Source organism: Larus michahellis, chromosome 2 (assembly GCF_964199755.1).
Source record: "Larus michahellis chromosome 2, bLarMic1.1, whole genome shotgun sequence".
In the NCBI taxonomy this organism is placed as follows: Eukaryota; Metazoa; Chordata; class Aves; order Charadriiformes; family Laridae; genus Larus; species Larus michahellis.
The window spans coordinates 8277218-8300737 of NC_133897.1; the positions used below are offsets into that span (position 1 = coordinate 8277218).

Genomic DNA, 23520 nt, shown 5'->3' on the forward strand with positions numbered 1-23520 from the left:
TTTAAAATAAAATATATTTTTTAAATTTTTTTTTTGTAGAAAATATGTAGGAGGAATAAAACAAGACATCACTTGGAACTGAGGTACAAATCCTAGGCAGGCACCAGGCTGATTGTAGACTTATGATTTTGTGCTTGAGCCTGAACCCAAGCAAGCCCTGAAGAAAAAGAGAGCGAGCAATTTATTCTCCTTGTAGATGAGATACTGGTGGTGCTGGCTGCTAGAGATGTTTTCTTCCTATACTGGGCTCTTGCTCCTGACAGCCTGTAACAGCAAGAGCTTAACATCATCCTTCCAGACTTCAGCAGCAAAGTAGTTAATACGTTTTGGAGTACGCAAAGGCTTGCAGTTATATAACAAAACCCCCCATGGGGTGGCTTTGCTTTCCCTGTGCTTGAATCTCTTAATAATCTGCAAGTTCATACTGATACTCTAATCTGAATTTGGAACCATAATGTGTCCCAGATTCGGGCCTTTTTTCCCCCCCTGCCCTTTGTTTGCTACACCAAACGCATAATTGGTTTTAAATTAAATTTGGCCATCTTGTATAAGCCTTTTTGGAGAAGTATCACACTGGATTTAACCACTGTTGTGTGTTCTTCGCCATTACTCAGCTTTTGATTAAAGGTCTGCTCCCTGTGTCACTGCAGTCCTTCTCTCTCAGTTCTTACCGGTTTCATCTGTTGTTTGGATTTGACTCCATCATTCTTCTCCTTTTAATAATTGTGCTCTTCTGGCAGGTCCTGCTATTTCTCCATTTTTTCCTCCTCTTTAATCTTACCATGCCTTTTTTCTCATGGCAGGGTTTAAACAGAAAAAGTATGTTAGAGGGCACAGAATTCCTGAGGTTAGGGCAAATTTTAATGCAATACCTGCACTTCCTCAAAGGAGGCCTTCACTGTTTTATAATAGTCACTGTAATAATGAATGAGTGGTACGCTTTTGAATCGTGCTGTCCAACTGAGGCAGTGTCCTGAACCACAGCACCTTCTAGAAGGCAGTTTTTAGTTTTGTCAGACAAAAAGAAAACATTTAAAAAATCAGAATTTGTTTTATTTGCCTGACTTTTCTGCCTGGAATTTGATATTCTATATTCCGAGTGTGAAAGTCATGCAGACTTAGTGGAGAAAAAATAATCATACAGTGGGCATGGTTACTGTAGTACTGAGCTGTGTGAAATCAAAACAGGGCTGGAAGAAGAGTGTACCAGAAGAATTTCACATACCTGTAGGTACAGGTACTTCAGGTACAGTTATGAGGGGCAGTTCCCTCTCATTCACAGGGGCAGGGGGAAGGGGGTTAATGCTGGCAAGTGAGGCGGAGGAGCTGGGATGCTCCTTGTACACACCAGCCTGGGGTCAGGTCTGGGAATGGCAGCAGAGCCAGAGACCTGGCCCCAGCTATACTGTCACCTGCTCAGCATCCAGAGAGGCTGGGAGATATCATCCAGGTGCTGTGTGAAGGCAGGGGCCCTGCTCTGTGTTCAGAAATAGCAGTTGTTTGGTCTTCAGCCAGTTTGGTCTCAGTATCTTCCCTCCACTGCCGTTAAGTTTTTCACCTCCTTTTCCCTACACCTATGTAACACAGGATATTTCGGGGTGCACACACCACAGTTCCTTCATTTCCTTGCTTTCTGGAATAGGGATCCGAGTCTCCTGTTGGTTACAAGAGCTCCAGGTCCTCCACCTAACTGATCTTGGCCCAGCTCTTTGCAGGCCTGAAGGTGCTGAAGGAGGGAGGGAGGACCAGCAGCTGCTGCAGTTAGACTAGGCTGATGGTCCAGCTTTCCTGAACCTTCAGCTGTGCCAGACATGCCTTGCTCCAAAGCAAGGTTTAGGCAGCCCAGGAAGAGCCAGCAGGGTATGGACATGAACTGTAGCACCTGAAGGTTCCAGACACTTTTTTTATGCCAACAATAAAAATACCTGCTTCTGCTAAAGTAGCATGTAGGAGGGGATAAACTGACAGCTTGAGTGTGTCCTTGCCGCTTGTTAGAGGTGACGATGGTTTTCAGTGTGATCACAGAGAAAATCCTCTAATGTAGTGTAAATTCAGGAACCCAAATGCAGTGGAAGCTGCAAATGTGAGCCAGTGCATTCTTGCTTTATACAGGTGGGCCCCAGAGAGGGGCTGAATTCAGTTCCCACCACCGTGTGAGTGCTAGGTTGTGTAGGTTCTTGAGATCCAGATCAAGATATTTTCACGTTGGTTCACCCAAAACAGAGCGGGTGTGATGTGGGAGGGCTGGCGTCCCTCTAAGCACGGCACAGCTAGCAAAAACAGTTGGGCTGGGAAGCAGAGAAGGTCATAAACCTGTCAGTTACGGCGCATGTTGTTTCAGCATGGGAATGGTGAAGCAGCAATTTTTCTCACTCCCTGAAGAGCAGTATGGAAAATTTTGATAGCACCTGGGTGCTGGTGACCATCTACTTCAGTAAAGATCTCTGAGCACCAGGCCACCAGCTGCAAGGAGTTAGGACCCCAGTGTGGGGACCTATGTAGGCCACCTGGCAACAGAATTTGCACAGCTGATTTTTGTTTCTCATCATTGGGCATCTACAAGCTGACCCCAGAGCACAATGTTAAATAAATGCCTGTGTGTTCATTGATAAATGCAGTATTTTCAAAGACTGGAGATACCTTTTGGCCTTGCATGGCTGCCAGGCTACTTCCCCATGGCTCTTGGGCCACCTGCTGTCACCCAGCATCATCCTCTGTCCCCACTGCGTGGCTCCCTGTGTGGAGCTGAGGCAATCCACCAGCCCCTCCTTCATGACTAAAGGATTGTCTTTGGATGAGGAGATTTACTGCCTGGCTTAATGACTTGGCTCAGAGAGTGGCTGGTCACCTCCTCAGAGATCCACCACTTGCTGTCATGTTATCTCGTCTAGCGATCTGGACAGGAGGAACATATGGGGACTACTTAATTTTAAAACCGCTAGGTACAGAGCAGAATCACAAGCGGTCCTTTTAGTGCCTCTGCGGGGGGTAATGCTGTGTGCTGTTGGGAAGGCAATAGAACGCTGCAGCTGCGTTTCAGCTGCTGGAAAAAAGGCAGCAAAAAGGCAGTGGTCATTGCACGGCACATCTCTGAGGTCCAGATGCTAAAGGGCCTACTCTGTAGCTGAACAAAAGATGCAAGGCACCTGCCCTGAAACATTGGGATAAATATCTTTTGTCTTCTCTTTCAGGTCTGGATTTACAATGAAGATCATGAGCTGATTTTAAATAATCTCCTTTGCTTGGATGTTTCGGAAACTCGCTCCTCCGATCCACCTCGTCTCATGAAATGCCATGGGTCCGGCGGCTCACAGCAGTGGACATTCGGGGTAAGTGGAGTGGCTGGCATATAGTACGTTGCTTGTAATTATTTTCTTAATAAGTGACAATAGCACTTACAGAACATCAGGGTTGAGTTTAATTATGATTAAACTCAAGATGTAACAAGTCCGTTGTACTGGACTAGGCCCAGCCTAGGTCCAGGCAGCCTGTATAAAAGTTGCAGGGGTTTTGCTGGCTGCATTTCAGCCTGAATAAGACTTTTGCTGAGCTCCGAGACATGCAGGCCTTTTCCTTTGCAACGCAGGAGGGTTTCTGCAGCCCTATGTAGACTTTTTTTTGCTTGTCACAGCCATCTGCAGCACTTGTAGCTCACAGGGAGGTGCCAGGGAGAACAAAATCCACCCCCCGGCTCTTTGTTGTGTTTTCAGGACTGGGAGTCAGGAGCGGTCCGCCTGGTAACTTCTGTTTAGTGCTTGAAGATGCACAGGGCAGAGCTGAGGTTTTACAGAGGAAAATTTTTGCAGTTGCTTCCACCCTATAACTGCATCATGTTAGTTTAATCGCTTAGAGTCTGGAGAGGCTGAGATCTCACAAAACTGATCCAGTGCTGCATACACATGAAATTCGGCTCCTGGGTGTTAACTCAGAGGCTGCCCCCTCACATGCCCCCGGTGTGGCGGTGAGTCTGTAGCACAAACATCGTTGAACAAAGCGGAGGGCGCTGCCAGAACTGCCTGTTGCGCTTCCAGGACAGCTCGGCCTAAACTGTCTTGGGTTCATGCCACGTTGCTCGTTGGCAGCACGAGTTCCTAAGTGCAGTCAAATAAGGAAGGCTGTTGCAGCCCCGGATGATTTGGAGATAGAGATTGCGTGAGCTGAGGGTTGTGTGTGTCTGACGCTTGCACCGTGGCCGCAAATGGTAGCGGGAGTAGTGAGCTGAAAAATTCTGCTGCTGATAAGAGATTATTCAGGGTTCCTTCAGCTTGAGTTAGTGGACAAAGATTTTACAAGAACAGACAACAGAATGGCCATAGAAATTCAATGCACGTAGCTGTCAGGTGATATCTGTGTTGGTGGTGGAGAATCTGGGCTTCACGTGTGAAAATGGGCTTTAAGCTGGCTGTTGCCACTGGGTGTGCGGGAGGTGGATCTGTAACAGTGTCAGATTGGGGCTCATTAATGATCAACAACAAAAGAAATTTAATCGAATATTAGGATTGATTGGAAAAGGAATAGGAACCAAAGCAGAAAAATGTCATCACACCATTGTAGTTTGCCTGTACTGCATGTGCTGGTCGCCTCCTCTCAGAAAGGCTAAATTAGGGCTGGGGAAGGATCAGAGATGGGTGGCAGGGCAAATCGAAGGTGTGGGACACGTTTCGCATGAGGAATGTGTGAGCAGGCTGGCACTCTTTAGGAGTAGAGAAGTGAAGACATGTGGAAGCAAGGAGAAATAGGTTAGGTGTGTGAGTCACTGGTACAGAGAAGGGCCAACCGTGCACTGTCGGTTCCGGTACAAGACCAGAGGTGGGGGTTTTCTGGAGGAGCACTGTGTAGTCTTGCCATGTTCTCCTGCTTCACTGGACATCTGCTTATGGCAGTAGTGACATAGAGCCTGGTGGTGTCTGTTCTCATGTATTTGCTCCCTCCACGCAGGAGAGCAGGAGATCGCTGCCCACGGGAGCTGCTGGGACTGCACAGAGAGCCCTTTCCAGATGAAAAAGGGACCCCCAAAGTGCCCAAAGCAGTGGCAACAAGCTGTTAGTGGGGGGAGACGACAGGATCCTCTGGGGGAAAAAAAGAGAAGGATCTGTTTCCTTTTCACATTTGACCAGGGTCTGTCCTTGCCCTGGTTGTTGGGACCCGCCATGCGCGAGGGGCTGGTCACCCTGTGTGGCAGCTCCCCAGCACGTGGGTGCTGAGGGCGGTGGCATTGCCGAGGCTTGGCTGGGTGCAGAGCAGAGACCTGGCTGTGCTGCACTGTGGCCCCATGGGCTCTCTCTCTGCTGAGTGCTGGGGAATGGTTTTGCTCATCCCTCCACCTCGTTAAGAGACAATGGTATCAACAAAACACAAACTGGGTCCCTGTAAGGGCGTGAGAGCCTTTGTTTCAAGGCCCGAACGTGGTTATGGGGTGTGCTGTGCTCTGGCTTTTAAGTGCTGCAGCTGTGGGTGTGGTGTGTCAGGGAGGCTGCTGAAAGGCTCATCTGTCAGGAAGGAGCGTCCCCTCCCCTTGAGCATCGGTTTGACAGGGAGCAGAACAGAAGTTTTAATAAATAAATCCCATCTGTCTTTCTCCTCTAGAAAAACAACCGCCTCTACCAGGTCTCCGTGGGGCAGTGCATGAAGGTGGTAGATCCACTTAGCCACAAAGGGTATGTGACGATGGCCATCTGTGATGGGTCCCTTCCTCAGCAGTGGCATTTTGAGAGCTGAGCCAGCAAGGATGCAGCTGAGAAGCGTTAAGCCAAGACCCGATTCCCCTTCAGCCATGATTTTTGGTCATTCTGGAGGGCTTTGCGAGGAGCCCATAGCTGCTACACCCGGCCCAACCATTGCAAGGACCCTTTAGAAATACCCTGCTATGAAGAGCTGTGCGCATGAGAAGGTCCAGGTGGCCACCGCGGTGTCCCTGGTCAGGTGCAGCAGCAATAGCAGCAGCCCTACTGCAGAACAACACGTAGAAGTGCAATTTCTCAGCGGTTCCTTGGATTCTCCTGGATTATTGAACTGTTTTTAAGTAAGAGAAATTATTAGAGCAATGTAATTTAAATGGTGAGATTTTAGCTTTGTGAATCTTTTAAATGGCAGTGACAGAAAGGAGTCCTCTTCAAGTATTTCATGTGCAGTATCTCATTAATTTACATTTTTAGTATGGTTTTACTGGCCAAACTATTTTACTTTTTCTGGAAAATATTTTTGTTCCCATTTTTCTTCTGAAAATTGTCATTTGTAATATTTAAATTTAGCTCTTTTAATTTACAATTTTAGGACCTTTCATGTAGTTTAAATTCCTAGCTGTCATTCGTCACCTCATATTTAAAACAAAGTAACTATTACAAAGTCTATTTTGATGATTCATGACAGTAGCTGCATTTAAAATAAAGTATCATTTTTTTTATTAATCTGCATGGCCTTACTCTTTGTAGCTATTGGACCAGAAAGCACCAACTAAGAGACTGATGCAAATTAATGTTCTCACAATTTGGGTCTTGTCCTGTTTTCACTCCCTTTTCTTCACAGCCGCCTCTTTCCCCCTCTCTCACATCTTAGAAGGTTTGACAGATTATTTCTCTCTCTCTTTATTTATTTTTTTTCTCTGTTTCCCTTCCCAAGTTCATTTATTTCACTATTTACCTTTCTTTGACTTCCTGCCTCAGCCCTGGATGCTTCTTCAGTGCCTGGAAGCTGCTGCAGAAGAGAAAAGCTGTGTTTTTTCAGCATAAAAAATACCCAGCGTATTTTTTCGTAGCCAAGTTGGCCTTGTTGACCTCGTTGACCACGACCTGCCTTCGTTGGAAAGGCTGCAGTTCGGCCACGGCTGCGCCAGGATGGCCTTGCCCTTTCCCTGGGGCAGCGGAAATATTTTCCAACTGCACGAATACTCCAGCATGCAGTTATTGACATTTTGGGCAGAGTGAGGCAAATAACGATAATGTTGGTGTAATTATAGACCCGCGCCTTCCCGCAGAGTGGAGAGATTCGCTTGTGACAGGTTGCATTTGGTCCTGCAGCCACCGCGGGGGGAGAAGCGCAAAGAAAGAAAATGGTCAGGTAAGAGCCATCCCTTGCCGCTGCGCAGCTTCTCGCCTCCTTCAGCAGCAGCGGGAGCAGTGCGTCACCAGCCAGGAGGGGGCAGGTAAGCAGGGTTTCATTGTAAACCACAACAATGGGCTGAAGTGGGAGTTGGTCCAGATAAAGCATTACCATGGGGATAATTAAGTTAGGCAGCAGCCAAGTTCCTTCCTACCAAAAAAAGTCTCTCAAAGCAACCACCTCAGCCCCCTTCAGCAGCTGTGCGGCTGTGCTGTGCGCCTCCTGCCTTGGGCAGCCCTGGCGGGGGCACCCACCATCTGCAAATGGGTTCCCAGATGGCTGGTGCGGGCAGCGGAGGGCTGGAACAGGGTCACCCCTGTCAGCTCGCAGCGACCTCCAGCCCTTGCAGCGGTGTAAAACTGTGTGCCCACAGCTGGAGAGCGGGACGCTGCGCAAATACCCGCTTCCTCGGGGGGACACGGGGGTGGCTGCTGCGTGTGGGATTAATTCCAGTCCTTGTTGCGGGTGAAAGGATGGGCTGCAGCATCGTTTAATTGTTAATCGTCTCATTAACCTGACTGCTCCCACGAGCGAGTGTGAAGCAGCAGCGGGTGCTGGTGCAGCTGTTCCCAGCTGTGCCCAGGGCTGCAATCTGGTTTGGCCAGCAACTTGGCTGTGCTGTAGCCTTGCTCTGCCTCTTCTTTTTTTCCGTGGCCTTTATGTTGTCTTTTTAAAAAACCAAAACCCAAACAAAGCCTCAAACAGGCAGAGCAGAAGTTTGCTTTAGTTACAGTCTGAGGCTGTTGACCTTTTGCCTCTGGTGAGGAAATTTGGAGGCTGCTGTCAAAACCAGCTCAATACGCGTGGTCTGTAAGCCTGCAGTAACAGACAAGAACGTAGAATTGCTGGACCACCGAGTTGCAGCTGGATTGTTCCTTACTATAAGAAGATCAATATTCCACCTCGCTCTTATATAAATACTACACTTTTTTTTTGTATTTTTGTTTAAAATTAGCAATACCCAAGTTTGCAGCACTGTGTGCCTGCGCCAGTGGCTGAAGCCAGGGTTCGTGGGATGCTGCCAGGACCCAGGGACCGGTGCTGGTTTCCAGGAGCAGATGGAGGCGACAGCAGTTTGGTGAGTTTCAGTTATTTCTGCAGTGAAAGAATTTTTTTGGCTGTGTCTGTTGAGCACTGCAGCCGCACAGACGGGTCAGCACGTGAGATCTAACCAAGCAGAGGGTGTTTGTCTCTTCAGTGAACACCCGGCCCCGAAGCTGTTGATTGCTCTCAGCCAGGCCCTGCATGGGCTGCCTGGAATTAGGTGGAAATTCGTAGTTTTATTCCCATATTTGAGTGTCCGCTCACAGCTGACCCTTGGGAATTTGGCTGAGCAGGAAGCATAGAAGGAAAAGCTTTATCCCGGGTTAGAAGCTGTCGCAGCACTCGGTTTGTCATACTGAGAAACGTATCGTTGGTAAAGAAACTGTGCCTGGGACTGATTTTTAAGCCTCTGTGTCAAGTATTTCTTTCTTGCTGCCTCATGGAGTTGGTGGTGGCCGCAGCTGACAGCCAGATGCCAAGATCGGCTTTGCTCCATGGCCGGTTCCTCCCACCTGCCCTGTGCTGACCTGTTTGTGCCAGGGCTGAGGTGGGCACTCCGGCTCCTCGGCTTCCAGCAGCCAAAGTGCACAATGTAAGTAACCAACACCCGAGAACAGCTTTGGCCTGGCTGGTTCCCACTTCTCTGCGATACATCAATCAATCTCGGAGCCCTTTTTTAGCCTTGACCCAGTACTGAGGTCGTGACAGGGCTCCGGTGTGGGGCAGCGTCACTGCAGCAGTGACATGGGTTAATGCCACCCAGGCCCTCGCTCGCCCCTTCCCCAGCAGCGGGTGAAAGCAGAAGACTCGTGGGTTGAGATAAAGACAATTTAATATGTAAAGCAAAAGCCGCACAAAGCAAAGCAAGACAAGGAATTCATTCACTGCTTCCCACCGGCGGGTGTTCAGCCAGCTCCAGGGAAGCAGGGCTCCATCACGCGTAATGCTGACAATTGCTGTCAGTCCAAACGTCCCCCCCTTCCACCTTCTTCCCCAGCTTAATGTGCCGGGTGTGACACCCTATGGTGTGGGACATCCCCTTGGAGGCAGCTGTGTCCCCTCCCCGCTCCTGGCCCAGCCCTCCCTGGCGAGTGGTGTGAGGAGCAGGAAAGGCCTTGGCTCTGCAAGCCCCGCTCACCAGGGACTGACGCGTCGGTGTGTTGTCAGTCACCGCTGTTTCCGTCCCCAATCCAAAGCACGGCACCACTCGCTGTGGTGAAGACAATTAGCTCTAGCCCAGCCCCAGCCAGTACAAGCAGAATGTGGTTGTTCCGCTTTTTTTCTGCAGATTTTCTGGGGAGAACACGACAGCAGGGGCCTGGAATCTGGCAGGAGCTGAGGACGTGGCACCACGGTGTTAACGCGTGGGGTGAGGCTGCGCTGGAGCGGAGGGGATGCAAACGCTTCTCCCCGATGGAAGCGGACACCGAGATCCCGAAAGAACTGGAAACCAGACGCCCCAAATGAAACCAGGAGGGTATCATTTATAGATGTAAAATATTTTTATTTGTAAATGCTGATCTTCTAAATCTGTTTCCACAAATTCCAAAACCCATAACACTCTGTATACTTCAAAAAATTCTTTTTTTTGTGTTGTTTTTCTTTTTTTTTTGCCAACATTAGATACTATTATACAGAACAGAAAAAACTGTAGGACAAATACTGGTAGGATGTTGGAATATTGTACAAGAGAAGAAAAATATTCAAGAAACAATTTCATACAGCTATTTATCAAGAGAAAAATATATACAATTGATTTATTCTGTAAGATAAAAATACATCATGCCATATACATTACAAGTTCAGAACTGTATTACTGAATATACCAACAGTTTACAGTCCACTTTAATTGTGCACACAAAAAAAAAACTTCATTTTTTTTTTTATATTTAGCCTGTGAAGTGTCAGTACCAGAATTTTAAGTACAAAATAAAAAGCTAACCTGGTTCAAAATGCTGATTAAATTTCTACAAGCAAACACAAAACAGTGTTTATTTTTTTAAAGAAATGTAAACAAAAACAATCCATACAAACACATCTTTAAATTACATTTTCCAAACCCCTATTGCCAGAGTCCTGCAGCTGCAAGCACATTACATCTAATTTTTTTTTTTTTTTTCCTCATTTTCCTTTTCCGAAGGCGAGCGAAGCGGACAAGCTCCAACTACATGATTCTATGCTCTTTACACGGTGTAACGTGGGCTGAACGGTCACCTCATCTCCACTACTTCTGCCGAAGAAAAACAACAACCCCGTGTCCAGCCTCTGTTTTGGGTGGTTTTAGCAGTTATTCACAGTTATCACAAATCGTAAGCACAAAAAACCTGACTTAAGAAATAGGGATGCAACAATATAATACAAATAAAATTAATCTAAATTACCCAAACATCTACAAAAGTCAGAGTTGTAATATACACGCCCTTACCAGGCTTAAGGTTTGCTTAAAAAAATTCTCGTAAGACCACAGTTGAGACTGCTTCAAACATAAAAAAAAAACCCCCTTCTCTCTTTAAATTGAGATTTTGGTTATTCCGTAATTGCAATCGCATGTCTGTTAGCACATGAGATCATATTGTAACATCCCTATCGACGTTTTATAATAAGCACCCGAACTGCTGCAGAGTCTGGTAGCATTTGGTCAATAACTATTTTTATACTGTATTTTCTTTTTTTCTCAAAATATTTACACTTTTGTACAAAGTAACAGAGTTTGTTAGTTCTGCAGGTAACAGCAGCAGCTTGGCTTTCTTCTAACTTTCTTTTTAAAAATAGCTTCATTCACTTATTCAATAATAAATACAAAAAGGTTCTCTTATTTTACAGAAATCAAAAACTACAATAAACTGACTCATGGAATCAAGTATTTAAATGTATTTTAGTGCAAGTTATTTTTTCCCTTAGCTCTATCCCTAAGGAAGTCGTTTCAGTACATTCCTTGTTCAGTGGTGTCTACTTTTATTTAAAATTTTTCTTTTAATTAGAGGGCCTGCCCCTTTATCAAATAAGGCTGTGGCCAGCACTTTGGACTTCTCCCTTTCGCTGGTGATTTCAGTCTTACATTCATAGGTGCCCCTGCCCCGCCGCAGGTCAGCCATCGCTTCTCTGCCCCAGTTCAACAGTTTCTCCTTTAGTGAGCTCAAAAACAAAAGTGCTGGACCATTCTGTTCATTCGCTTTCACCTCCACGTGGCTGGAAAGTTGGCTTCCGATTTTGCCGGTTTGCTTCTGGTGCTTGTTTTTTTTTTTTTTTTTCTTTTTTTTTTCCTTTTTTTTTTTTAAACTTTTTTAAATACTCGAGTAGAAATCTGTACTTCCAGAAGTGATTTTTGTTTTGTTTTGTTTTGTTTTTCCCCCTTCAAAAAGGCAACAATTTTCCGTCGACAAAATCCAAATGTGAATCACTTCTTCCTAGGGACAAGCAACCCTCAAAGACAGCAAGGAATGCATTCTAGTTCATCCACTTTCGGCAGTTTACAGCTCCACAGTGACATGGAATCTTGTGCTGGTCATCTTCAAAATCAAACTTATAGTCATAGCAAAGCTGGAAGGAGAGGCAGGAGAACGGTTATGGAACAACTGGGATTTACCACGGTTTGTACCTACAGGTTAAACAGCAAAATACCACTGGTGAGGCCCCACCTCGAGGGCTGTGCCCAGTTTTGGGCCCCTCACCACAAAAAAGGCATTGAGGTGCTGGAGCGGGTCCAGAGAAGGGCAGCGAAGCTGATTGAGGGGTCTGGAGAACAAGTCTGGTGAGGAGCGGCTGAGGGAGCTGGGGGTGTTCAGCCTGGAGAACAGGAGGCTGAGGGGAGACCTTCTCGCTCTCTACAGCTCCCTGAAAGGAGGGGGCAGCTGGTGGGGGGGGCGGTCTCTTCTCCCAGGGAACAGGTGACAGGACAAGAGGAAATGGCCTCAAGTTGTACCAGGGGAGGTTTAGATTGGATAGCAGGAAAACTTCCTTCACAGAACAGGTTATTATGCATTGGAACAGGCTGCCCAGCCTGGTGGAGACGGCTGCCCAGATGGTGGAGTCACCGTCCCTGGGGGTACGTCAAAGATGGGCAGACGTGGTGCTGAGGGACACGGGTTAGTGGTGGTTTTGTCAGTGCTGGGTTAATGGTTGGACTCGATGATCTGCAAGGTCTGCTCTGCCCTCGGCAATTCTATGACTATGATTAAGAATACGCCAGAGGTTGCCCCATTAGGAACCGGCACGATTGGAAAGGGAAGAGGAGAAGGGAAAGGTCCCTCTCCCCCACCCTGGCACAAACAAGTTGGGCTCCTGGCCGTAGGACTCACATGAGGATCTAGAAATGAACGCAAGCAGCAGGAGGCACTGAGAACCAAAGGTGAGCACCCTACCTCCTCCCCCTTCTGGATTCTCCTGCTGGAGCTAATGATAATTTTGTGTCCTCTCTCGAAAGTCACCACCTCAGCCACGCAGTTGGGTGCACACGAGTGGTTGATGTACCTACGAAAACAGAGTTTGAACAAGGCAAACTTTTAAGAAAATGCATCCCTTGAGGCAAATCTGAACCAAACCTTAGAATGACCTTAGCTTCAGGGGCGCACTGACTTTCCAGATATAACTATATTACTCTGTACTTGTTTCTTTACCTAGAAAATGTCAAAAAAATCAAGCGTTAAAAAAAAATTCCATTCTCTCTTCATAGTTGCCATGAAACATACTCAAAAGACGAGCAAAACTAATGAAAAGAGGACATTATTTCAGTGGAACGGTCCAAAGACTGAATGCGTCAGATCAAAAACCACTGAGAAAAGCACAAAGTCGCGTCCCTGAGAAAGGGCCCTGGGCAGGGACGGTGGCCAAGGGCCCAGGAGGTCAGAGATCTCTGCAGAGCCACCCACCTGGCAGGGCCTCCCGTCAGGGTGGCGTCGATGACATGGTCATTGTCAATGCGGAACATGTACACGCCGCGATTCTGAAAAAGAGAATTGGAAAAAAGGCTCTTGTAGGTTTTACGCAGCCGTCGCTGATGAACACGCAGCAGCAGCACGGGTTACCCCGGGTGTCCCGCGGGCCGGAGTGGACACTGCCCGCCGGCTGCTGGGGGGAGCGCGAGTCACACACTGCCCTGACCCTCCCCGCTTCGGGAGGGAATGGACGAGGCAGAAACACAGATCCCCGGCTAATTAATACTTCCCGAATAGCTTCTGTAGGGCCTTTCATCGAGGGCCTTGACGTGCTTCACAAATACGTACCAACTGTTACAACACCCCTGAGTGACACAAAGGAAGTTCCTTTAAATTTAAAGAATTTCTCCTGAAAAACGGAGGTGCTGACATCTCTGCCAGAGCTCTGCCTTCATCCTCTGGGACAGAGGGTGCGTGTTTCCTGCCTGGCCAGGGTGCTGGAGATTAATTAAACACTTAAATACTCTGATCCTTGGGTAAGACACACTGCAGGCTCCTCTGGTTGTATTTTTAGCCCGCTGCATTTATAGCGCAGCAGGAAACGGGAATGAGGGGACCCGAACCCACCCAGCGGCAGAACGGCACCCGCTTTGGTTGTGTGAACGGGTGAAAGGGGAAAGAAACGGTCAACAAACACGACCCGTACCTGAGACTCGTAAAGCTTCTCTTTCCTGTTTGCTACCTCATTCCGGATAATCGTTCCGATATATTCAATGACCATAGTGTGCTTTTCAATGTCTCTAGCAGCATACAAGCCCAGGCCCTACAAAAAAATATGTTGCGGTTTAGACTTGTGTAATAAGCAGACATTTATTTACGCTGCATTCCTCACCCTGCCCCAAAACCCCGTCTGCAGAAAATCAGGTGAAACTGCCCAGCAAGAAGGAAGCGGCGCAGGCAAATAACTGGTGGTGTAACAGCCCCGATGCAGAGCCCAGCTTGGCATCACATTTTTTTTAAGATGCAAGAAAACGTACTTGGCTTCTGCCTAGGAGAGAAAACTTCTCCTCCAGCTCCGAAACCTGACGTTGTAAACATGGAAAATTCACTGAAAAAGGAAGCGGGCCTTACTAGAACGGAGCACCCTAACGGGGACCCAGCGGCACGGTTCAGTCCAACCTAAAATAAATGACAGCTGCGTTCGTACGCAGCGAGATCGGTGACGGAGCTTTTGCAGAACAGGCTGTGGAGCAAACCACCAACACGATTACACAAAGCAACGAATCGCTTAATTATTACGAATGCAAACAAGTCCCGAACTCCCTCCTCACATTAGTCTCACGCCGCTGTACACATACGTCTGAGCGGGTCATACGTCCACTGTGTATTTTTATTAAGCTTTATGATGTTTTTGAGAAATATGCTAAAAAAAACCCCAAAACTTGAAAAGAAACTTCTATCTGAGATGACTGTAACAAATGAATTTTTACGATATTTACAGTAATTGGAAAGAAATCTTAAACTTAAGATCAATGTATGGAAGTGAGTTACCGTGTAAAAATTGCCAATTTGGGGATGAGACTTGAAGCAATTTTGCAATAGCTTTAGTTTCATTTTTTAATAAAAGTTTTGTATAAATATTTATACATAAAATATACAAATACATAAAATTTATTAAAATAAATATAAAAATAGATATAAAGAAAAGTATAAGTAATTATTTCAAGGTACATTTCCTAGAATGAGAGCTGACCTGAATGCGCGAGCGAGCGAGATACACGTTGGACTTCCATTCGGTTTTCATTTTGCGGTACTGAGAGGACTTGGAATGGACGAACTGCTTGCTGTACGGCGCGTTCAGCTCCCCCGTAACTGTGCTCTGAAATGACTTCGATGTGCTGGTGCTGTTCAAGGTGTGAGGCCTGTAGGAGTTGGGCATGTAACAGGAAAGAATACAAGAAAAACTGAAGATTTCTCTGAAAAGAGCCCCAAAACCCATTAAATAATTCTTTCAGACACACAGACACGTAAAGCCAGCTAGCAGAGACGACAAAGCAATTCCTTCCATCGGGGCATGCACATACACAGCCAAAGACGACAGGGTTTGTAAGCAGCAGACGAAAGCACAAATAACCCTAAGCAGCCTATAAACCCTGGGCTGTACTATGTGAAATTAAAACAAAATACCTTAACACAAACCTCTTGACATGGGTACTCATTTTAGGCTCGGCACGGGCACAGCCCGTGGGGTTGATAGCAAGAGGGAGTTCCATTAAGGGGTTTCGGCCATAGCGGAAAGTGTAGTTCTCACAGGCCTCAACCCCTGGCAGCTGCAATAAAACAGAGAAAAAGAAAAAAAAAAAAACAAACACCAAGTAATTATATGTTTATCCCATGTAACAAAATATTTACTTATCCACACTGCTTCCTCTTCCCCTTCTCATGCCTCTATGAGATAGCCGACAATTTGGGGTGATCCAGCAAGGCCTGGGATGGCGAAGACTCACCGATTCGGCAATCCTGGCCACGGCAGAGACCGTCAAACCAAAGAGGTCTTCACCCTTCAAATAGCCGGGGAACAGCTGGAGCATTTCAGATTCTTTTCTAACAGAAGCAACGGGCTCCAAGATTTTATCCCACACACCTACACAACCATACGGGAAAGAATTACAGTGATCAAGAAAATAAAAGTCTATTGTACTGGTTTTGAAACCAATGCCTGAGGATATCAGGAGCCAGAAACCAACAATGAAACAGCATTTTGTCCTTGGTTGCGTACACAAACCGGCCGGTGCTTAAAAAGTGAAGCAGAGAGTTGGGGTCGTTCAGCCTGGAGAAAAGGCGGCTCCAGAGAGACCCTACAGCCCCTTCCAGCACCTGAACCACAGGGGCTACAGGAAGGACGGGGAGGGACTCCTTTATCAGGGAGTGTAGTGACAGGACGAGGGGTAACGGTTTCAAACTGAAGGAGGGGAGGTTCAGGTTGGATATTAGGAAGAAAGTCTTTCCTGTGAGGGTGGTGAGACACTGGCCCCGGTTGCCCAGGGAGGCTGTGGGTGCCCCATCCCTGGAGGTGTTCAAGGCCAGGCTGGATGGGGCTTGGAGCAGCCTGGTCTAGTGGGAGGTGTCCCTGCCCATGGCAGGGGGGTTGGAACCAGGTGATCTTTAAGGTCCCTTCCAACCCGAACCATTCTGTGATTCTACAATTTGGCAAGTTGCTATTTTGTCCTGAACAAACCCCAAACACGCACGACATTTCTACTGCACCCTGGGTTCTTGGGCACAAAGCACTAAGAATTCGCAGCATGGAAACTTTCAGTGCTCTGACAACAATAACATAGACAGATTCTCCTGAGAAAACCTGCATAAAATAGAATTTTCTGAAAATGAACTATCCATCCCATTTGCACTGATTGACTCCAGACAGCTCTCAGCGACTGTGGACAATCCCGCAGGCAGGGGCTGGGCCGGGCAGCGCGAGCCCGAGCGCACCAGCACCCGCAGCAGGAGTGGGTACGACCCAGAGCCTCACGGGCCACGCACCTAAGACCTGCCCACGCGTTCATGGTCTAATGTATGTACTCTGCTTCACCCCGCCAGAGACAATGTCACCTGCCCTGAGAACAACGTGGCCAACTCAACTGGCTTTGTATCGCTTGCTAACTTCAGCACGGCTGCTGTGAAGATAACCCAGTGCTGATACTGTATTTAGACAAAGTCACTTTTCACGAGAGGAAACCCACGCTGACATTCCTACTGTTAGAATTCACTTGCAATACTCAAACTTGGGTCTCCTCCGTGAACTTGTAACAAATCTTCTTGTTTGCAGCTTATACAAGTTCTCCAAAGGTGTCCTCGGTCTTCATAGCATGATCTTAAAAACGGGCCCTGGAAGCTCACTATGAGCACTACATTAGACCAGTGTCTGCAACGTGTTATCTGAGACATCCATCGTGTCTGATAAGCATCAGCAGTAACAAAACAAACCGCAGACCCACAACAGTCACAACCTTAGTTCACAGAATTTACCTTTTGGTGTCGTGTCAGTAAGGACCAGATCTTCGTGGCCTTGCTCCACAACCTTGATGACAAACAACGGAAGCCCGTCCTTCTCCTCAATCGAACAGAGATAGCGACAGCGTCTGTTTGCGTGTCTCATGCTCCAGTACAACCGGCTGGCCTCGTAACCCACCGGGAAGAGGGCTTTCGAGGAGTGGAAAGCCTGCATCTGCTGTGGCAGCAGCTGACCAACGGCGTGGAAAATCAGGCTTCCCACGCGGAAAGTGTGGTCGCGTTCCCCTCGCTGAACGATGCTAGCAATCTGCCGCACCTCATCACGCTGAACATAGACCCTCCTGAAGACTGCAAAGTAACTAAGTTCTTGCTCATGAGTTCCCTTTGGTTTGTGCATGGGGCAAAGCATGGTCTTGTCTTTAAAAAACATGCATTGTGCTTTAATGGCACAGGTAAAGTGATAAATATTGGTGCACCTTAACCTGTGACAACCGCTGGTGGCACCCATTTTGTGACAAAACATGCATTTCATTTGCAAGCCTCTGCGCAGTGCTAGTTCCACGTTTATTAAGGCACCAGCTTGTGTCTCGTAGACTTCTGTAGACCAAAGAGCACAGTTCAAATGGACCCAAAGGTCTAAATCCAGGTTAAGAAGTCTCGCTGGTCCATCAGTTAATCCATCGCCTTCCTCGTGACAGAAGCAACATTTCCTGTAGTCCTTAGGCACAGGATCTGGTTTAAGGGTCGTGCCCAGTTTTTTAAGAAATTCGTCTATTTCTTCTTCACCAGGAGGTTTGAATGATCCTTTAGGAATCACAATCTGAATGCTCCACTTCTTCCATTTCATACCTTTCCATTTCTTACTCGGAGGCCGACAGTCGTCAAGACTACCGTGTATTGCTTTTAACCTAGGTTTTAGCTTCACCGTTACCTTAAGCTCGTCCGGTTTTGCCTCTACCTTGGCTGCTTCGAAGGCAGGGGGGAACATGATGGGGGGCGATGACGGCGGAGAAACCTTCTCCTGCAGCTGAGGCAGACAGTGGACGTCCAACGTGGAGATGTTGTTGCTGTACTGATGGAATGCTTTAGGCGGCCTGTCTTTCATCGGCGACTGCGGCAAAGATGGAACCGATTCCTGATAAATCGATAGAAAACTCTTAAGAAATAAATCCCAAACCATTAATGCAAACACCGTCAGGTCAGAACCGAAGAGGCAGAACAGCAAGAGAGGAAGATGGAAATTTCCCCGACGCGGGCTATCACGGCTCGTGCTGGGATACAGAGCAAAGAAGGTCTCCCAGCAACCTAGAACGTGGTGCCCTTTCATACAGCAAAGGAAATACAAATAATCCTTTGTCCAGGTTTTGAACGAAAAACGAATCCATTGCCCTAGAGGAGCTAACTGACAGATTTAGTGCTTAGGTATTTTTAGAAAGTTTTATGACAACACAAAATAATCTTAAAATATAGGTCACTGAATTACTTTAAAGAGTAAAAATCTTGTTATTTGGTAGAAGGGGATGATTTGGAATTAATGCCACGTATTTTTCCTGGAAACAAGTGAGGAGGAAATTCCTGCCGGGCTCCAGATCAGTCACACACCTCGAGGACTGAACTATTCACTCACAGTAAACAAGAATTAAACCTGCAGAGATTTGTTAAGAGAAAAAAGGAGAGAAAACAAGAACAACAAAGGAAGTTTAGATTAAAAAGTGCTTAATGTGGCTTGTACGATTAATCTTGAAAGAGTAAATGAAAGGATCAAGAGGCTGAACATGACATTTAATTAACTTAATTATGTACGTGCTGATGCACTTGTGCAGAAATGTTACCCTGGTTAAACACTAGTGAAAATGAGCTACGTGAGACACTAAAAGGATGTGGATGTGAACACATTTCTCTTCTCTTCCAGGGTCTGGGCTTTTCATTTGTTTATTTCTTCTGAAAAAAGTAAGTAGGATGCATTTGAAGGAAGGCTGCATGTTCTACAGTACATCCGGGACTATGAGAGCACATTAATTAGGAAACGCTTAAAGCACGTGGCCCGATCTGCTCGCTGGTTTAAGGGAAAAAAAGGAACATTTGAACAAGGAAAAGCAGAAACCAAGCTACTTAAAAGAAATACTCAAAAAGTTTTATCTAAGGGATAATAAACTTAATCAGGATCATTTCGTCTTAAATGAAGACTCTTCCATTTTAATGATTAAATGGAGATAAATCGACGCTATCTTCCTTTGAAAGGGGATGAACCTGGGCACAGCGAGAAACAATGCCCCGTGCGGAGCTCCCCTGGGGCGCGGTGTATCCCTGGCAGCGTCTGCAGGCAGAGACCCACGGCACGGGGCCTGGGATCACCTGAGAAAAATCCCTGCCCTAATTCCACTTGAAATCAAACAAGTTTCTTAAAACGTCTTTCTCCAATAATTACAACCTCCTTTTCCTCGTCACTGTCAGTTAGCAGGCTCTTCAGTAACGTTTTGGTAATTAATGCTTTAAAATGGTGACTTTCCCCAAATAAAGTAAAGGGATAAGATTATTTTTCTAGTTACATTGAACAAATAAGTCTTTTTTTGCAAATCTGCTCTTCAGTTATTATTTGCACAGTTGTAACTTTTTTTTAGTTGCACAAAGCCAATCCCAATGCAGAAAACAGCCCTTAAAGACGCGTCTGTGTTTCGCAGAGAAACCAGGGAAGCCCAGGCGTTAAACGACTGCTTTCGGGAGACTGTGTCTCCAGAGCCTGCGAGGAGAGGACAAGGTGGCCACTCTTCCGCCACGCGTCTCTGTCAGACAGAAACTTCTGCAAACAGGAATTTTACTTCACGCTGCTGGTTCAGAATCTCAACATCCAAATACAGAACAATTTATTTATAAACTTCTAAAACAAAGTGCAAACTACCACCTCTCCCCCCCATCATTTCTGTTCTTCAAAAAATAATTTTGAATAATTTCTGTAATAATTTCCGCTCGCTGGGGTCTCCCAGCAGCTGATACTTACTTTGTTCTCTGAGTTTTTTGCTTGCACAGCTGCTGAATAAAGAACAAAGCAGTTGTTGCTACAGAATACGATGTCCTTCAGTTTATCAGAGCCTTCTTGGGAATCCTGGGAATCAAACACGGAAGATAATCAGAAGTGCATTTTAATACCACTCTTTACATAATAAGCGTAATGAAACAAGTCTTCCAATCTGGCCAGAAACTCTTTATTTGTAGAACGTTTGTGAAATAATGAGCGATAGTGTGATATAAATACTTGATTATTTGACAGATCTAACGCTACCACCACCTACAGCCTTGTTCTTCAGCATTTCTTGCCTTTAACAGAAGTTTAACAACCAAAGCGAAGCACTCTATGCCATGCAGCAGCCATCTGCTCCATAGGCATACTCGCAAAGCAAAACCCCTTTTCCTGTATCTTTAGACGGCAAAAGAATGTCTCATTTCAGCCTAATCAAAGACAGATCACACTGTTTTATCTACTGATCCATCTGCAAAACATCACTGGGAATTCAGTGCTTCTCTGACTACACAAATCCATTACTTTTGTATATAAATTTTGACTATATACCTTTGTCACGTAATTATCTCATTTAAACAAAGAGCAATGGTACTTTTTAATGAGTGACAGTTCCCAGTGCGAATACTCTGCGTATGGCCGTAAGGAGCCGCCTGGTGTATTGTCTACACAATAAACTATGTGAAATACAAGACACCGAGACCGAAATCTGATTCCTGCTCAAAACCCGTTTCAGTATTCTTGCTCTTCTAGTACTTTCCACCACGGCAATACGGCGCTGCCTTACAAACAGGCTCCTTTTGAACTAAGGTCCCCGAAGTGGTCATGGACGGAGGTTAGTGGCACAATTCAGGAGGCTGCTGCGTTTACTGATATTTACTGAAATTCACTTTATGGAAGTAACAACTTCGACATTTCTTATTTGTGCTACCAATGTGCTTTGATGTCCCATCCTGAAACAGGACACGGAGAAGGGAGACTCCAAAGGAACTGGAAGTGGTGTCAGTTGGCATGACAAGCCGTGGTCTCTGCTGCGCCTTCGTTTGCTCACTGACCATCACAGGCAAGAAGCCCCGCTTCCACTGCGGTACCTGTTTCAGGAAAGGCAGGTCTTTGAAGGACTTCCGCACGCCACTCCCAAGAACCACAACTTTGCAATGAGAGCACCATCGAGGTCTCAGTGCTGAGCCTTCCGCGATATTCTGACTGTGATCCTTGTAGCCAGCTATACCTAGGAAACAGATAAATCCGTTAGAAGCTGTATCAGATTAAACCGAATTTATGAGAAGTCACAGTATTCTTCAGTGGTCTAGAGGAGTAGCATCCTCCTGGACAGTGCACGGAAGGCAAGTTTTAAACTACATCCTGATGGGGAAATTGTTTAATTTAGACCAAAACCAACTGTGCAAACAACAAGACAAAAATACATTGTTGTATAAGAAATGAATAATGAAACCAAGAGCGGAATACATGCTTAAAACAGTTGTGTCAAGTTTTCCAGCATAGGAACAATCTTTCTGAATGATGGATTTAAAATCAGACAGGACAAAAAAACCTAAAATGTTGGGAATTACTGGCAGAAATACCTCACTGATGGTGACGTAAAGAACAGAAACTGGAAATGGATCAGGTGTTAATTTATGGTTAACATCAGAAGCAGGTTCACACGTACTGATCACATAAGAATATTTACAACAAAAATCAGTTCTTTAATTCTAGAGCATGAATTTATGAGGCCGAAATGCCTTAATACTGACTCAGTTAAAACTTAGGTACTGAAAACTTAAAAGAATTAACGGCTACTCACCATTGCCGTTTGCAGGAAATGGCACATTAGGTTGTTTCAGTCCGTAAGACCCTACAATCCTGGCAGGGCCCATGGGTCCCGCCTGGGGACCCTGGAGGAGTAAGTGCTGCCTGTACTCCATAGACGGATTCACTCTGTGGCTGTTGGCGGCCGCCATGGAGGATGGGACGTCTGGAGCATTACTAACCTCGTAACTGTTGGGAATTCTGACGTGGAGCAGGTTGGAGAATGCCGCTACAACGCTACTAATGTTCTAAAAACAGTAATAAAAACATACCTTTGTTTTCATCAGACAGGCAGTAAGGTAACGGTAATATAAATTATTAGAAGATTACAACAGCTGCTTTATCATACTACACTATAACCCCTTCAGATACACTAGATATACAATATATTAACTGCTGTTGTATTTTATATACGTAACACAAGCTTATTCCTTTTACCTCAGCAGCTGTGGGATGTAAAGTAATTGCTACGGATATAAGGCCAGATTTAGGACCATTCTGAGATGGTCCAAGCTGAGAGGCAAAGAAGCCAGAACCAGGTAACACTCCTGAACCAGGTTCTGATTTTATATAATTCCTTTTAGCTTCTGAACCTGAAAATAAAACGAAACACACCAAGTTAATCATACATGCAACGTGAATGCAAAAAAAAAAGAAAAGCCTAGTTCTAATTGTTTGCTCTGCTGCAGTCTCACCTTTTCCAGTACTGCTTGGTAGGATGGGAATGATGGGAGATGGGACAGGTTCTGGGTTCTCCTCCTTTACGACTGACAAGTCCGGGTACCTACTTATTTCCATTCCCACCACACTTTCAGGAGAGGAAGAAGGAACAAAGCTGTCGGGAGTGTCCCTGTCCTCACAGTGATCTTGAACCCTGAAACAAAACCCAAAAAAGCTGTTTTGGAAAACTTCTGGAAATAGCCTAAAAAGCTTTGGTAAGGCAAAGTTAAACATCGCGACAGGGAGCTATCGGGAACTTGCTTCTTGCTTGGAACACATGGAACACAATTATGTGGTAAGCCGTTACTTCTAGGTATCTCATACTCCATTGCACATGGCAGTTTCTTGGGACAGATCCATAAAGGAAAACAGAGGCACTAACAAAGCCCAGGCCCCGTCACAGAACTGTCTGTTCCCCATGGCTCCATCGACCTGTGTAAAAAATTAGTATTTACTATTTAAACTTTCTGGTTTAAGTGTATTCAACCAGTCTGTCCCTCCTTGCCCGTGCACAGCCTTCAGCGCTTCTAAGCCACCTGGCTTTTTGTTGGGCAAGCGACCAGGAGGCAAAAGGGAAGATCCTTGTAGGGAGACTCGTGTTCTAGCGAGCATTCCCACAAGGTAACAAACTGAGTAGAGCTGGGGAGTTTTCAGGCTGCCTCTTGCACAGTACCGCTGTCTGCTACAGCAGTCAGGTACTGCCACGGTACAACAGCTCCAAGTTGCTCCAGGAAAAATACATACAGGATTCTTCCGCTTTTAGTAGAGCAAGGTAATGAATTCTTAACAACCTAACATCTCGATCCAGCAGTGGCAGAAGTCCCCTATTTCACTGTGCCACTCTCTACATGTGGAATGGTAAGAGTTAACTAGGACAAACGATCCCGTTACGTTCTCTGCGCTGTGTGGTGGTGCAGATTTCGTTTCTTCGCACCTTCACAG

At 46.1% G+C, this 23520-nt stretch overlaps 2 protein-coding genes across 39 annotated transcripts in view; one reads left to right on the forward strand and one right to left on the reverse strand.

The window, feature by feature from the left end:
- GALNT11 (polypeptide N-acetylgalactosaminyltransferase 11) overlaps nt 1-6407 on the forward strand; it is a 54202-nt gene extending 47795 nt beyond the window's left edge. For all 5 annotated transcript variants that reach the window (XM_074574098.1, XM_074574102.1, XM_074574099.1 and 2 more), the window contains 2 exons: nt 3192-3329; nt 5587-6407. In XM_074574098.1, the coding sequence (XP_074430199.1) occupies nt 3192-3329; nt 5587-5718 (270 nt within the window). In that variant the 3' untranslated portion in view covers nt 5719-6407. The remainder of the gene's footprint in view (nt 1-3191; nt 3330-5586) is intronic.
- Nucleotides 6408-9625: 3218 nt separating this feature from the next.
- Nucleotides 9626-23520, reverse strand: part of KMT2C (lysine methyltransferase 2C) — a 203167-nt gene continuing 189272 nt past the window's right edge. For 30 of the 34 annotated variants that reach the window (XM_074574090.1, XM_074574086.1, XM_074574085.1 and 27 more), the window contains 13 exons: nt 22554-22732; nt 22297-22451; nt 21854-22106; nt 21138-21277; nt 20029-20133; nt 17046-18165; nt 15524-15660; nt 15204-15346; nt 14770-14938; nt 13723-13839; nt 13011-13084; nt 12504-12612; nt 9626-11682 (listed from right to left, as the gene is read on the reverse strand). In XM_074574090.1, coding sequence (XP_074430191.1) covers nt 11590-11682; nt 12504-12612; nt 13011-13084; nt 13723-13839; nt 14770-14938; nt 15204-15346; nt 15524-15660; nt 17046-18165; nt 20029-20133; nt 21138-21277; nt 21854-22106; nt 22297-22451; nt 22554-22732 — 2794 coding nt within the window. In that variant the 3' untranslated portion in view covers nt 9626-11589. The remainder of the gene's footprint in view (nt 11683-12503; nt 12613-13010; nt 13085-13722; nt 13840-14769; nt 14939-15203; nt 15347-15523; nt 15661-17045; nt 18166-20028; nt 20134-21137; nt 21278-21853; nt 22107-22296; nt 22452-22553; nt 22733-23520) is intronic. The other 4 variants (XM_074574075.1, XM_074574069.1, XM_074574063.1 and 1 more) reach the window with 2 other exon arrangements.